At 46.5% G+C, this 16668-nt stretch overlaps 1 protein-coding gene across 1 annotated transcript; it reads left to right on the forward strand.

The window, feature by feature from the left end:
- The first annotated feature begins 1406 nt into the window (after nt 1-1406).
- Nucleotides 1407-5200, forward strand: APOL5 (apolipoprotein L5). Its single transcript, XM_049884979.1, is given in 3 exon segments — nt 1407-1592; nt 4168-5037; nt 5039-5200. Coding segments are annotated over 3 exon segments (1218 nt in total).
- The last annotated feature ends 11468 nt before the right edge of the window (nt 5201-16668 follow it).

The raw sequence follows: 16668 nt of genomic DNA on the forward strand, positions 1-16668 counted from the left end.
TGTGTATACATATATATGTATATATACAAAATTGCGTGCAAAAGCTGGACAATGAATAAGGAAGACTGAAGAAGAATTGACACTGTCAAATTGTGGTGTTGGGGAAGAATATTGAATGTGCCATGGACTGCCAGAAGAATGAACCAATCTGTCTTGGAGAAAGTACAGCCAGATTGCTACTTAAAACCAAGGATGGCAACGCTTCGTCTCATGTACTTTGGACATGACATCAGGAAGGACGAGTCCCTGGAGAAGGACATCGTGCTTGGTAAAGCGGAGGGTCAGCAAAAGAGAGGAAGGCCATCAATGAGTGGATTGACACAGTGGCTACAACAAAAGGCCAAAGCATAACATCGACTGTGAGGATGGCGCAGGACCGAGCGGTGATGCATTCTGTTGTACATAAGGGTCGCTGTAAGTCAGAACCGACTCGGTGGCACCTAACAAAAACATATAAAATATACATTTGAAGTGACTTTTGAGCAACCAAAGAAGCTGCAGCATAAGAAAGAACATTTAAACAAAAGTGACTGTGCCACATGGCCTGCTGGGCCAAAAAAACGCACAAAACCCAATGAGCTCCTCAACTCCCTGAGGGTTAAACAGAGGCTGGACAGGTCCTGTCAGATGTTAAGGCTGGGTAGAGGGCTAGACAGGAAGACCATCCTGCTTCCCAGTTCATAATTTTACAGATAATGCGGCCCCAATCATTTCTGTGCCTATTGTTGGTCTGGCTATCGGGTAATTATCAGAAGGCCTTTGTGACTTAATATGTAATATATAATTTTCAAAAGTGTTTTACCAATCTGTACACCAATGTTCACAATAGCCAAAAAGGTGGAAACAACCCAAGTGTCCCTCGACGGATGAATGGATAAACAAAATGTGCTGTATACATAAAATGGAATATTCATTATTCAGCCATAGAATGTTCTGACAGATGCTATGACATGGATGAACCTTGAAAACATTACGCTAAGTAAGATAAGGCAAACACAAAAGGATAAATATTGAATAATCACACTTAAATAAAATATTTAGAACAGGAAAATGGGTAAAAACCACTCTCTAAACCCCTCCCCACAGCACCCATCAAGCCTGAGATTGCTCATTTAATTGACTGCTGACCGAGGAACCTTACTGGGACTCAAGTGAATTGGCACACATCAAGTATGCCAGTGTGTGTTCATCTTTCCTCCTTGGATGAAGGCAGGGAGGTGTTTCTGTCCTTTCACAGGGGAATATTGGCCTCAACCACAAGATGAGGCAGATGAGAGGATTCTGGGAAGCCAGAGCCCAAGATTTTTATCCTACTTCCATCCCTAAATGGTTTGTAATCCAGGGAAAGTCTCTTGGAGCTAGGTTTTCATCTCTAATAGATGAGGTTGGACTCATTGATGGCAACAATGTGGCAGGTGGCCACTTATGCTCTGTGCTGGCCCCACAGGAAGCACCACTGGCCAATTGCAGCACTCCTTCTCAAAGAGCCTCGATGCAGCATCATGGTTCTTCTGGAGCTCTGCTTTAGGTGCCCCTGTCAACAACAGCAGGCAGTGTCTGTCTCTGTGCCATCTGTGTACCAGATGATCCTGGTGGGCTTCTAGCTCTAACATCCCATAGCTCTAAAGTTTAGGTTGGGGAAGGGTTGAACCCCTAGGCATACAGAGATGGCCGGAAGAAAACCCTGATTAAGCCTTTTAAGAGTGACTTGAAGATGGGAAAGATGTCAGAAGGCGCCTCTTGCTTCCCTGGAAAGGGCTCTGCTGGACTGGTACACTTTAGGCAGCTGATGGCCTTGCCCAGGGAGCAGAGGACCCTAGGGCCATTGTCCACACTTCCTGTGGGGATTTGGGGTTGCCTGGTCCCAGTATACTTTGCCTGCAAGCCCTGTCTTCTTTCCCATAGCTCACTCTCCACCTCCTTAAGCCCATACCCAGGTCGTTGTAGATGCTCAATAAGGAGATAGACAGGAACAAACTCAAGGGTCATACAAGTCAGACTCTGTTACGTGCTGTGGGAAATTGATTGTGGCATCTTGCCCAGGCTAATGGTATCTACTTTGGGATTCCCAAATCCTATAAAAATTAATTTACTTTGAACGAAAAAACAAAAAACGCCATTGCCATCAATTACAACTCATAGCCACAGTATAGGGCAGAGTAGAGCTGCTGCATAGGGTTTCAAGGCTGTAAATGTTTCCAGAAGCGGACTGCCACATCTTTCTCCTGAGAAGCTGCTGCTAGGTTTGAATGGTCGACCTTTCGGTTAGCAGCTGAGTACTTTAACTACCGTGCAACCAGGGCTCCATTGCTTAAAACAGTGATTCTCAAAGACCCTGCAGAAGTCCCGTGTGTCAGGAGTTGGACCAAATTGATTCAACAGGGAAATTGAATAGTGGTGTTCTTTTTTCTCAAATAATAGGAAAATTTGAGTTCGTGGAGAGAATTTTCTCAGGTGTGCATTTTTCTTCTCATCACTTTTTCTTAGCACCAGTGTGCTTCTCCTTGCCTGTTAATAAGTGAGTGGAGTAGATCCCACTGTTTCCAAGGATGGCTGTCCTTTTATTAAAATTCTGTTTTCAGTTTTCGAAATACACAGCACTGTCAAATGAATAGGTCCCTGGGTAGCGCAAACTGTTTACAGCCAAGAAAACCCCACAGCGCAGTTCTGCTCTAACACATGGGGTTGCCATGAGTTGAAATCCATTCAATGGCAACAGGTTTCGTTTTGTTGTTTGGTTAGATGAATAACAAACGATCCCTCTCCAATGAAAGGGGTGATGCTTGGTTGTCTCGTTGGAGGTCCCCCCCAACCTTTTCTTTGGAAATGTAGTTTATTTTATTTTTAAATAGTTATAATACATGCACAGTATGCAAAATTTAAAAGGAATGAAAAACCAAATCGGAAAAGACAAGTGTCATGGACTGAATTGTGTTCCCCAAAATATCTGCCACCTTGGCTAGGCCATGATTCCCAGTCATGTGGTTGTCTACCATTTTGTCATCTGATGTGATTTTTCCTGTGTGTTGTAAATCTTACCTCTATGATGTTAATCAGGTTGGATTAGAGGCAGTTATGTTAATGAGGCAGGACTTATTCTACAAGATTAGATTGTGTTTTAAGTCAATTTCTTTTGAGATATAAAAGAGAAAAGTGAGCAGGGAGATGTGGGGGACCTCATACCACCAAGAAAGCAGAGCCAGGAACCACATTCTTTGTACCTGGGGTCCCTGTGCTGAGAAGCTCCTAGTCCAGGGGAAGATTGATGACAAGGACCTTCCTCCAGAGCCCACAGAGAGAGAAAGCCTTCCCCTGGAGCTGACAACCTGAATTAGGATTTCTAGCATACCTAGACTGTGAGTAGAACTGCCCCCTAGAGTTTCCGGGTTGGGTAGACTGTGAGAGAATAAATTTCTGTTTGTTAAGGCCATCCACTTGTGATATTTCTGTGATAGCAGCACTAGATGACTAAGACAGCAAGCTTCCCTTAAACCGCTTCCCCCAGCCCTCAGACTCCCTCTAGGAGCAGACACAATTTCCAGGTGGTTCTCTTTATAACATTAAAAAAAAAAAAATCAAAGCATCCCCTCCATCACTCTCAGTGTTCTCATCCTCCTTAATAGAATTGCTCATAAATTGGTATAAACTTATAAATTATACGTAAAGAAATGACTTGACAACAAAAAACGAAAGCAGTAATGCTTTTAGGTTATGTTTTATTTGTCACATCAGTGTCCACCCACATTTGGAAGATAGTGGTTCATGTTAAAAAACAAAAACAAACCCAAACCTGCTGATGTGAAGTCACGTCTGACTTGTGGTAACCCAACGTGTTACAGAATAGAACTGCTCCAGAGGGTTTTCTTGGCTGTAATCTTTACAGAAGCAGATTGCTAGGCCTTTCTTCTGAAGTGCTGTTGGGTGGGTTTGAACCACCAAAGTAGTCGAGCACAAACTGTATGCGCCACCCAGGCACCTTGAGCAGTCCATAGCTGAGCAGAAAAAGTCCTGGCGTCCAGAGATGCTTGAATGATGTTCTCTTATAAAAGCCCGACCACTGAGGGGTCCCAGCCCACGCAGGAGAACCGTCTGTCCCGGTGCCCCCACATGTGCCTGATCCCTGTGCCCTGTTTCCTGAATGCATTTAAGGACTCAGTTACCTAGAAGCTTGCAGTCTCACTGGTGAACCTGCCCCAGAGGTGGAAAACTAACTGCTTGATACCGACTGTCCACAGGGTGGTGGCTGATGTGCTGTACAACGTCTTACCTGTAGAGCTGATGCCACGAGAGGGAGCATCTGTGCCAGATGCAAATCTGAGCGAGAAGGAGAAAATATGCCTCTTAACTCCACCTTTGTTGAAGTTTAAGCTAGAAAAGGACATCAATAGACTTCACGCCATTGCAGACCAAGTTGGCACAACCCACCAGATGTTCACCAAGACCAGCCTGGTGGCTAGCTCCATGGGAGCTGTACCTGGAGTCATGAGCATCCTGGGTTTGGTCCTAGCACCTGTGACAGCAGAAGGGTGTCTGATGGTCTCGGCAGCTGGGTTGGGGCTGGGGCAGTAGTGACTGTCACCAGCGTTGAGGAGTGTCTTAGAAAATAGAAGCAATTCAGCGGCAAGGGAAGGAGCCAGCAGACTGGTGCTTATCGCAATGACATCAGGGTGCGAGGCTTTTGGGGGACTAGATTTGCCTAAAGTCAAAGCTGCTGGGTTGTGTGTTGTTGCTAACTGTGCAAGAGTTATCAAGAGCATCAAGGAACTGTGCGCCTGTCGTATGTTCAAAGCCAACTCTGGCTTCAGGGCTGCCGTCAAGAATTTTTTAGCCATGGGCCAAATCCCCTTTTGGAGGGGAAGAGAGGCCCAGAAAGCCTTTGATAGCACAGCCCTGGCCATGACCAAGGATGCCTGGGTGATGGGTGCTGCTGGGGCTGGCCTTTCCCTTATGCAAGGTATGAACAGCCTCCTGCAGAGCTGGAAGCGCCTGGAGGAGGGGGCAAAGGCCCGGATGGCCGAGGAACTGAGGGCATATGAAGCGGCACAAGGAGCTGGAGCAGCAGCTGAGCCGGTACACCCAGGGCCATGAGCAGCTGCTGCAGAAGGGTGCCGGGCCTGTTCCAGGGTTTCCAGGCAAGGCCATGCAAGGAACCCACTTAGGAAGGGGTGAAGAATGCAGATGGAACCTGGCTCAGTGGTAGAATTCTCACCCTTCCTGCGGGAGACCCAGGTTCGATTCCTAGCCAACGCACCTCATATGCACCCGCCTGTCAGTGGAGCCTAGGTGTTGCTATGATGCTGAACAGGTTTCAGGGAAGCTTCCAGACTAAGACAGACTAGAAAGAAACCCTGGCAATCTATATCCAAAAATCAGCTAATGAAAACCCTATGGACCACAACGGTCTAATCCCCTTGTGCGAGGGGTTGTGGTGAGTAGGACAGCCTAACAACGGTCTGGGTCTTCATAAAGGGGGAGGAAGGGGGAAGGCTACACAAATAGACACGGAAATAAACACATATGTACAACTGTCATTTCTTCAGAGAGAGGACTTTCCCGACAGCCCTAACTTGAATTAGGTCCTTCCTGTTGTTTTTTTTCAAGGTGCTTACCGTGTGTGTAAGCTGTCCGTCTCCCTGTACGCCGCAGACTCTGGAAGAGCAAGGCTGAGTCCCTTCTGCTCACCACTGTCTCCCCAGCATCCAGCTGCTCTTGGGACAAGGTAAACCCAAACCCGTTGCCATCGAGTCCGTCCCGACTCATAGCGACTGTGCAGTATATGTGTTGAATGACATGAATGTGGCATTACATGACCAACGTGACATTTCAAATGATTGGGAAGGGAATCCTATCTGAAAAATGGTTTAGATTTTTAGACTGTCCTATTTAGGAGAGTTAAATAGCCAGCATAAAAACTGAAACAAGAAAACTACTACTGGAAAATAAAGAGTATTTTTTTAAATCGCCTTTAATTTTGTCAAGAGAGAAGAATGTAAATGGGTAGCCAAGGTCACTGACTGAAACCCACACGGGAGCACATAAAGCCTTTGCTGGAGATGCGAAGCCTCATAAATTCATTCATTCATTCGTCTGTTTGTTCAACAGATGTTGGCCTATGACAGAGGCCAAGGATTTAGAAAGTGGTTCTCAAACTTGTCTGCACATTGGAATTACCCTGGAAACAAAAAAATATTGATGCCCAGGTCTCGTCCTCCAGGGATTGTGCTTTAATTGGTCTGGGGTATGGCCTGGACTATGGAATTTTGAAAAGATCTTTAGGTGATTCTAATGTGCTAATGAGTTTGGGGAACCAATGCTTTAAAGGGCGAGATGTTTTTTTCTTGCTTTACAGCATCAATAGACTGTCACCCCCTTGAGCACATCTTCTAAATAGCCTCTTAATAATCAGGGGCAGATTGTTTTTTGTAAACTATGAGACCCTGGGAGCCATATTCCAAAATGTCTCACCCATCCCTTCCCTTGCCTGTTATGAGCAACAACTTCGGCCAGGCCCTGGCAGGGCACAGGGACACCGTGGGAGAAGACAGTCTCTGCCCTCATGGTGCTTAGGGACAGCAGGGTAGACAGACCTCAAAGAAGCCATTAACAAGGGTAGGTAAATCTACAGAACCAGGAGGACAGGGTTCAGTGGGAGCCCTGAGGAATACATTTACCTCTCCTGGGTGGGTGGGCCATGGGGGAGGGTGGTCTTGGAGGGAAGAAGCCGGGGCAGCCAATTCTGCTACACACCTTGAGCAATTCCTGGCCTTGTGCTCTGCCAGTTAGCTCGCGGGCCACCCCTGCACACTGTGTGCACTTCCAGATGGACCATTCATCCTGATTCAATGCCCAAATATCCACTGAGCACTTTTGTGCCAGGCATCAGGCCCAGTCTGTCAGTGAACAAGACAGACAAGGGCTGGGATGTAAAGTCAAAGAACTACCTCGCCTAGCCCTTGATATCTGGGGGCTCAAGCAAACTGACTGTGGGATCCCTACTGTGTGTTCATGGAGAAACATTTCCATTGCTAGCAATGGCTAGTGGTCAAGGAAGCCTCCAAACTGTCCATCCATCCATCTACCTGTCTGTCCATCCACCTGTCCACCCATCCATCCTCCATCTGTCCATCCATCCATCTATCCACCCATCCATTCATTAACTGCCCATCCATCCATCCATCCATCCATCCATCCATCCATCCATCCATCCATCCATCCATCCATCCATCCATCCATCCATCCATCCACCTACTCAGGTAACCACCCATATATCCATCCACCTGTCTGCTTGTCTGTTGTCCATCCATCCAAATACTTATTGAATACTACCTACCATAAACATTAGGAGTACAACAGTGAACAAAACAAATCCTGCCTTCATGGACTTTATATTCTAGAGTGTGGGGGTAGTAGGGAAGACAGACAGTAGGTATAATAAGTAAGTAAAGTGTATAGTAATATACACTTGAAGCACTTACTGATGAAGATCAAAGACCACAGCCTTCAGTATGGATTATATCTCAACATAAAGAAAACAAAAATCCTCACAACTGGACCAATAAGCGACATCATGATAAGTGGAGAAAAGACTGAGGTTGTCAAGGATTTCATTTTACTTGGATCCACAATCAACACCCATGGAAGCAGCAGTCAAGAAATCAAAACACACACTGCATTGGGGAATCTGATGCTAAAGTGTCGAAAAGCAAAGATGTCACCTTGAGAACTAAGGTGTGCCTGACCCAAGACATGGTGTTTTAAATCACCTCATATGCATGCGAAAGCTGGAAAATGAATAAGGAAGACGGAGGAAGAATTGATGCCTTTGAATTGTGGTGCTGGTGAAGAATATTGAATATACCATGGACTGCCAAAAGAATGAACAAATTTGTCTTGGAAGAAGTACAACCAGAATACTCCTTAGAAGCAAGGATGGTGAGACTACGTCTCACATACTTTGGACATGTTACCAGGAAGGACCAGTCCCTGGAGAACGGCATGCTTGGTAAAGTAGAGTGTCAGTGAAAAAGAGGAAGACCCTCAATGAGGTGGATTGACACAGTGGCTGCAACGATGGGCTCAAGCATAACAACAACTGTGAGGATGGCGCAGGACCAGGCAGTGTTTTCGTTCTGTTGTACATAGGGTTGCTGAGTAGGAAGCAACTCGACGGCACCTAACAACAACAACATAGTACTTAGTAAATTATATCGTATATGATAAGGTAATGGATGTTAGGGAGAAAAATCTGGAAAGGAGGATATAGAGGGTAGGCTGGGGCAAGATTACAATTCTAAATAGGATTATCAGGGAAAGGAAACCCTGGTGGCTTAGTGGTTAAGAGCTATGGCTGCTAACCAGAAGGTCGGCAGTTCAAATCCATCAGGTGCTCCTTGGAAACCATATGGGGTAGTTCTACTCTGTCCTATAGGGTCGCTATGAGTTGGAATTAATTCGACAGCAATGGTTTTTTTTTTTTTGGTTTACCAGGGAAAACCTTTCTGAGAGGCTTATGTTTGAACAAAGGCCCAAAGGAGGAGAGGGAGCCAGCCATGAGGCTATCTGGGAGAAGAATATTCCAGACAAGGGAACAGCCAGTGCACATACCTGGAGGTAGGAGGCTGCTCGGCATGTTTCGGGAGCTGCCAGTAAGCCAGGAGCTGAGTGAGGCCTGGGGGAGCACAGGAGGGAGGGTAGATGAGGCCGGAGAGGTAAACAGAGGCCACCAGTTGCAGGTCTTCTGGGGTACATAAGGATTTGGCTTTTATCTGAAGGAGATGGAAAGCCCTGGAGGATGTCAAGCATAGGAGTGATGTCTTTTAACAGGAGCACCGTGGCTGCTGTGTGGGGAAGAGACTCTAGAGGGCAAGGGTTTTACAGGGACACCAGGCAGCAGACAGGTCTACCGAGCCTCATCTTCACTGTGGCCAGGCCCTGTGTGAGGTATAGCACGAGTGAGGCTGACCAGGGTTTTGCCTGAGTTGAGCTCTGGCTCCATGACCTCCCCACAATCTAGAGGGGAACAGAGTAATTGAGTAATCATAATTCGGTGGTTCAGGGATGTTAAGAACCTTGAAGCTTGGAACCTATGTCACTGAGTGCCATCGGAGCCCAGGAAGTTGTGGGGCACGCTTGGCTCATCTCGATGTATCATACTACTAATAATGACAATAATAAAACACTTAGTGAGCAAATGCTATGTGCCCGGCATTGTGCTAAGTATTTTACATCTATAACATTTTCCTCTTTACATCAATGCCACAAAGTAGGGAATATTCACATCCCCAGAGTCCCTGGGTGGTGCAAACTGTTAACACACTTGGCTGGTAATCAAAGATTGGAAGTTTGAGTGCACCCAGAGGCACCTCAGAAGAAAGGCCTGGCGATCGATCTACTTACAAAAGATCGATCTACTTACAAAAGATCAGCCACTGAAAACCCTATGGAGCACAGTTCTCCTCGGACACACTTGGGGTCACCACGAGTGGTACTGGACGGCAACTGGTTTTATTAACATCCCCCTATTACAGGTGAAGACACTGAGGCCCAAAAGGCAGCTTGTGCAAGGTCAGATCCAAAAGTGGTGGAAACAGATTTCACATCTAGACTAGCTGTTTAGACCGTGTTTTTAAATACTGAATGAATACCGCTTCCTGGAGCTGAAGAGCAAAGGTGGTGGAGACACTTACTTTCTCAGGCACATCCTCTCCTTTTTGGGCTCCTGAGCGCTGTCTTCTGTGGAGTGAAGTCGGTGTGGGATGAAAGCCACACAGGACTCTGCTGGGAGGGATCTCAGTCCAGGTCAGTCCCCTTAGTCCTCAGCTACTTTGATGGAGCACCTGGTGGCTGCAGACCCTGTGTTCGGGTGCTGAGCATCGACAGCTGAATAAAGCAGCATAAAGCTGAGTGTGGTAAAGAATAAAGTCAATGCAACAGAGGGGAACAGGCAGGGCTGGGTATGTAGGAACTGTTCACCGATTAACAGCCTCCAGGGTTGAGGGGAAATGAGGTGGAAGGGTCTGGCCTGACTAATCATGTGAAAAGAATGGGGCGGCGTCAGATAGTCAGGGTTGGGGATTGTGTGCACCCACCTTGAGCCAGACCCCGTTCTCAGTCCCCGCTCTTGTGGACCTCGGTCAGGTTCTAGTTCATGAGGTGAACAAGACAGACTAGTTCCCTCCTTGCCCTCATGGAACCTGCAGTCCAGTGGGGATGATCTCTTTCAGTTTGGGCTCCTCGTGTTGATTCCAAGTCTGGAAAGATGGTTTGAGGCCAAACCTCTAAGCTACCTTGAACGGCCGCCTAAGGAGTTTACAACTTTGCCTACATTACAAAGGAAGCCTTTCGTGGAGTTTCAGCAGGAGATAACCTGAGAACAAAGGTGTTTAGAAAGAGTGATCCGGCCTAGACACACAGCACCACGAATATGGCTAGTCCATTGACCCCGCGGGGAGTCCCTGGGTGGTGCAAATTGTCCAGCTGTTACCAAAATGTTGGTAGCTTGAGTCCACCCAGAGGCGCCTCGGAAGAAAGAACTGGTCACCTTCTGAAATGTTAGCTTTGAAAACCACATGAAGCACAGTTCTACTCTAACACACACGGAGTCACCATGAGTTGGAATTAAAGACAACTGTTTTTTTTTCTTTAAATTGACTCCGCAGTAGCCAGCCCTGGGCCCATTCCCTCTACCCTTATCCCCTGTAGTTTTTATGAACTTTTCTGTTCCCGTTTCTCGGGAGAACTTTGGAAATCTCTAGGCTTGAGAAGATAGCAGAATCCAAAATCATATAGTGTGGTGGTTCCCAACTGGGGTGTGCATCAGTATCATCTTTGGCCTCTTGACAAAATCCAGATGTCCAGACTCCACCCAGGTCAATGGAGTCAGACCCCAGTCTGCAGCCAGGGCGTGCACATTGTTGGCAGCCTTCTTCGGACAGTTCTGATTTGCACCTTGGGTTGAGAACCTCCAGGGTCTGGTGTAGAGTTAGCTCAGTGCGTCATTTTCATGACAAGTCACTGAGTGGGGCCAGCTCTTGACGCCACTTGGTCAAAGGGTTGGCATGACAGTTCCGCTGCAGCTTCTCACCGGGCTCATAGGTACGAAGGCATTTTAATTGCCGTGATGTAGAAAGAACTTTGCTTCAAGGGGAAGTTAGAACACTTCGGTGGGAACTCATGGCCAGATTGTCATCATTCCCGGGACCGAGCATTTGTTAAGACCTATTTTTCAGGTTTCAGTGGAGCTTCCAGACTAAGATTAACTAGGAACAAACGCCTGGCATTCTACTTCCGAAAATCAGCCAGTGAAAACCCCACGGATCACAGCAGACCCATCTGCAAACAATCATGGGGATGGTGCAGGACCGGGTAGCGTTTTGTTCCGTCATGCATAGTGGTTATGAGTCAGGGGCCGACTTGACGGCTTTTCACCTGGAGAGATAAGTTCCCTTATCAAGAACATAGAACAGAGAGAATCAGCACTTCAGTGTCAGGAGGGACCTCACAGAGTATCTGCTGTACCCTGGACATTCTCCCATTGCGGAGGCCGTGGGCAGATGCAGACTTGTCCCAGGGCACACAGATTCCTGTATCAGAGACAGAAGCAGACGCTGGGTAGTTCAGCCTTGAAACCCAGTCCTCTTGTCATACCAAAACCATGTCATGAATTGCCATCCAAGCAATCACTGGGAACTTGGAGTGTGGAGAGTGAGGCTACACTCCAAGCGCCTCTGAGGGAGGCAGAGGTGGAGGCCTGAGGCTGTTGGCCACCTTTCTGGCCCTAGTCGTAAATGTGAGTAAAGTCATCCTGTGTTTTAAATAAAACCTTTGCAAATTAGTGTGGTCTCAGCATTAGAAGGCACCCTGCTCCCAGGCCTGTCGTACCCTTGTGTTCCAGTCATGTGTCTTTTTGTGGCACCTTTAGTTCAGTTTGTGTGATGGGAGGTCAGGCAGTGCCCCAGCGAGGCTTTGTTGTTGTTGGGTGCGGTTGAGTGGATTCTAACTCACAGCAACTCCATGTGAGAAGAGAACTGCCCCATAGCATTTTCTTGGCTGTAATCTTTACAGATTGCCAGGTCTTTTTCCCATGGAGCTGCTGGTTGGGTTCAAACCTCCGACCTTTTGGTTAGCAGCTGAGTAACCATTGTACCACCAGGGCATTAAGACATGGTTGCTCTGGTCTTTTGCCTTCTTGGAGCTGACAGTCTGGTGTGCGTGGAAGAAACACGTACACAATGAATTAGCAGAAAACTCAGCTTCTTAGGTTTTGTTTCCAAATGGTATCAATATATGGCTGTGTGTCACCAACTGACGTTCATGTGACTGATTACCTGAAGCTGCAGGCCTGGACTGAGCATGAATCAGAGAAAGATATCACAGTTCAAGCCTGTTGAAACAGGAAGAACCATGTAAGAAACAAAATAAAAATGCAGAAAGAGCATACTATCTGCCAAGGGCTGTGCTGGACAGAAAGATGAGTTGTCTTCGAATGTTTTCAGTCTAGTCCAGAGACCAGCAGCCACCCAGACCCTGACAGCAGAAGTTAGAATGGCCAGTGCTTGCCTGAGGAGTATGGGTGCTGAAGAGCCAAGGGAGTCCCTGGGTGGTGCAAACAGTTAATGTGCTTAACTCCTAACCTAAAGGTTGGAGGTTCTAGTCCACCCAGAGATGCCTTGGAAGAGATGCGCTTTGGAAGATGGGCCAGTCGATCTACTTCTGAAAACTCTGCCTTTAAAAACCCTGTGGAGCAGTTCTGCTCTGCCACATGTGGGGTTGCCTGAGTTGGAATCGACTTGAGGCAACTGGTTAAAGAGCAAAGTAGGAAGACAAGTCAAGAGGTGATGTCTGAGCCCAGCCTTGAATGCCAAGGGCAGTTTCACCCACAGGGAAAGAGGGAGGGGTAGAGGAGGAGAGGCCAGGAGTGAGGAAGCACAGCTTGTTTCAGGGGAGAGGCCTTGGAGGGGGTAGAGAACATAAGAAACCAAGTGGGCAAGGTAGCCTGCAGCCAGTGGGGAGGACTTGAGTGCCATGAATGGAACCTGGATTTTAGACTCCGGAAAATGGGAGTTTCTCAAGATTTTGAGAAGAGGGATGATGGCGGTCATATTTATTTGGGAAGAATCCAGGCAAGAAAGTATAGAGGACTGACTGACCAGAGAAAGAACAAACCAGAAGCAGAGGTCAGGCCATTCTTCACTCAACAGTTACTTTGTCAAGTGTGTACATGTTAGCGCTCTGTGGATACAACACTGGGTAAGATGGCCTATGCAACTTTTCTCCTGGGGCTTACATTCTTTTTTTGCCTTTTTTTTTTTTTTATTGTGGTGAAAATACACATAACAAAGTACATGCCATTTCAACAATTTCTACGTATATAATTCAGTGACATTGATTACATTCTTCAAGTTGTGCCACCACTCTCACTATCCTTTTCCAAATCATTCTACCACCATTAACATGAACACAATGCTCAAGCGTTAACGATTGTGAGGATGGCGCGGGACAGGGTTGTGTTCCGTTCTGTTGGACATAGGGTCACCAGGGGTCGGAACTGACTCGACAGCACCTAACAACAACGCCCTATACCTACTTCATTTTTATACTTTGCTGTGTCCTAAGAAATTGTATATTCATGGAATTTTATATTTGTTATAGAGGAGAGAAAGCCCACCTCCCAGGGCCTCAAATGAGAAAGTGGAGGTCACCAAGGACAATCATCTGTTTATTAAAGATTCAGTTTTCCTTGCCCTCTTTGGGCTTGCATTCTTATTATTAGAATCTAGCGGAAGAAACGAGGCAAACAATAGACAAATAAATGAATGCTGTAATTTCAACTAAATTAAAAATGGCAAGTGCTAGGAAGGAAATCAACTAGGGTGCTGTGGTAGAGAAATGAGAGAGGGCTCAGTCAGATGGGGTGGTCAGAGACCTCACTGAGGAGGCAGTATTTAATCTGAGACTGGAAGGATGAGTACTGGGGGCAGTGTTTCAAGGGAAAGGGAAGAGCTCAGGCAAAAGACCACGGATGGGAATGAGCTTAGCGTATTTTCAGAAAGAATGCCAGTGTAGCGACAGGAGAGGTAGGACAGAGGCAGCAGACCCTGGAGAGGTTCCCGGATTTTGAAAACTGATCAGTGACGCTATTGGCATAGGACACACTAGATGAGGAGTGGATTTAGACTCGGATGGAGGGTTGGCAGAGCTGTCTCTTATTGTCAACTGCTGTTCAACTTACTGAGCTAGGCAATACAGGTTTTGGGTAGAAAGATGATTTATTTCCAGGTTATTGAATTTTAGGAGCCCGTGGGACTGCAGTTAGATGAGTCTAGAGCTTGGAGGAGTTTTATGGACTCCAGACACAGATTTGGGAGTCACTTACAGGGAGGAGTCCCTGGGTGGCACAACTGGTTAAGCGCTGGGCTACTAGCCAAAAGGTTGGCAGTTCAAGCCCACCCAGAGATGCTTTGAGGGGACAGGCCTGGTGACTTGCTTCCAAAAGTTAACAGCTTTGAAAACCCTATGGAGCAGCTCTACTCTGCACATATGGTGTCACCATGAATTGGAATTGACTCCGCAGGAACTAACAATAAAACATATAGGTAGAAATTGAGGTCAAAAGAGGTAAAGACCTTTTCAGGAGAGTGTAGAGAAAGAGGGAGGCCTAAAACTGAGCCCTGGAGAATACCAAGATTCAAGGGACGGGAGGACGGTCCTATGAGAGGCAGAGAAACAGCCAGTGCCAGCTCTTGAATTTCTGCATGAGCATCTAACCTGCATGAGGATGGCGCAGGACTGGGTGGTGTCTGGCTCTGTTGCACACAAGGTTACCAGGAGTCAGAATCGACTTGACAGCACCTAACAACAACATATATCAGAGAAGCACTGGAAACATTATAGCTCAGTAGAGAAAGGCAGAGACTCAGGAGCCAGGCTGCCTGGGTTTGAATCCTGGTTCTGCCACTTCCTATATACAACTGTGGGCATGTTTTTTAATATCCTTATGCTTCATTTTGAAAGTACGTAAATAACAATAGTCTAGGATCTTATTTCTTGCCACATAAGTCAGTTAGATAGCCTGTCACTGTTTCATGGATGCTGGCAGAAGGCATGAAAACGGGTCAGAGACAAAGGACTTCATTATTCCCGGCACAGCAAGCAGGATGAGTTTCATGGAGGACAAGGGGGACAGTATACAGGTCTGGACGGATGGTATGCATGCAGTAGGTCTGCGCTACAGCTGAGGAACACTGACTTTGGGGACTTCACTTCTTTTATAGCAGGCAGTAAACAAGCATTTGAGGACTAAGGTGTGCCTGACCCAAGACATGGTGTTTTCAATCACCTCGTGTGCATTCGAAAGCTAGACAATGAATAAGGAAGACTGAAGAATTGAAGCCTTTGAGTCATGGTATTGCTAAAGAATATTGACTATACCATGGACTACCAAAAGAACGAACAAATCTGTGCTGGAAAAAGTACAGCCAAAATGCTCCTTAGAAGCTATGATGACGAAACTTTGTCTCGCAAACGTTGGACATGTTATCAGGAGGGACCAGTCCCTGGAGAAGGATGTCATGCTTGGTAAGCGAAGAATCAGTGAGAGGAAGACCCTCAACAAGATGGATTGACACAATGGCTCCAACAATGGGCTCAAGCATAGCAAGGATCATGGGGATGGCATAGGATCGGGCAGTGTTTTGTCCTGTTGTACAAAGGCTTGCTGAGTCGGAACCAACTCGACAGCACCTAAAAGCAAGCATGCTCTTTGCCCTGAAGGGATATACTACTTCACCCCTCATAGTTACTTGCTGCAAACTTAACTCCCAGAAATTTCTTGGGCAGAATGCAGTCACACCAGACACACCAAGCTAGGAGCATGAAGACTCAAGGAGTGGTTCCTAAGCACTTACCTCACAGGGCTGTTGGGGATATTAAATGAGTTAATGTATATGACATGCTTTCAACAGTTCTCTGTAAATGTCAGCTGTTACTACCATTGTTGTTAGGTGCCGTTGAGTTGGCTCAGACTCATAGGGACCCTGTGTAAAACAGAACGAAATATAGCCTTGTCTTGCACCATCCTCCCATTCCTTGCTTTGAGCCCATTGTTGCAGCCACTGTGTCAATCCATCTTGCTGGGGGTCTTCTTTCTTTCTGCGGGTGCTCTACCAAGCATGTCTTTCTCTAGGTACTGGTCCCTCCTGATAACATGTCCAAAGGACGTGAGATGAAGTCTCACCATCTTTGTTTCTAAGGAACATTCTGGATGTACTTCTTCCAAGAGAGATTTTTTTGTTCTACTGGCAGTCCATGGTATATTCAATATTCTTCGCCAACACTGTAATTCAAAGGTGTCATTTCTTCTTCATACTTATTCACTGTCCAGCTTTTGCAAGCATATGAGCTGATAGAAAACACCATGGCTTGGGTCAGGCGCACCTTAGTCGTCAAGGTGACATCTTTGCTTTTCAACACTTTAAAGAGGTCTTTGGCAGCAGATTTGCCCACTGCAATGTCATCTGATTTCTTGACTGCTGCTTCCATGGGCGTTGACTGTGGCTCCAAGAGCAATGAAATCTTTGGTAACTTCAATATTTTCCCCATTTATCATGTTGTTTATTGGTCCAGTTGTAAGGATTTTTGTTTTCTTTATGTTGAGGTGTAAACCATACT

Source organism: Elephas maximus, chromosome 4 (assembly GCF_024166365.1).
Source record: "Elephas maximus indicus isolate mEleMax1 chromosome 4, mEleMax1 primary haplotype, whole genome shotgun sequence".
Classification (NCBI taxonomy): domain Eukaryota; kingdom Metazoa; phylum Chordata; class Mammalia; order Proboscidea; family Elephantidae; genus Elephas; species Elephas maximus.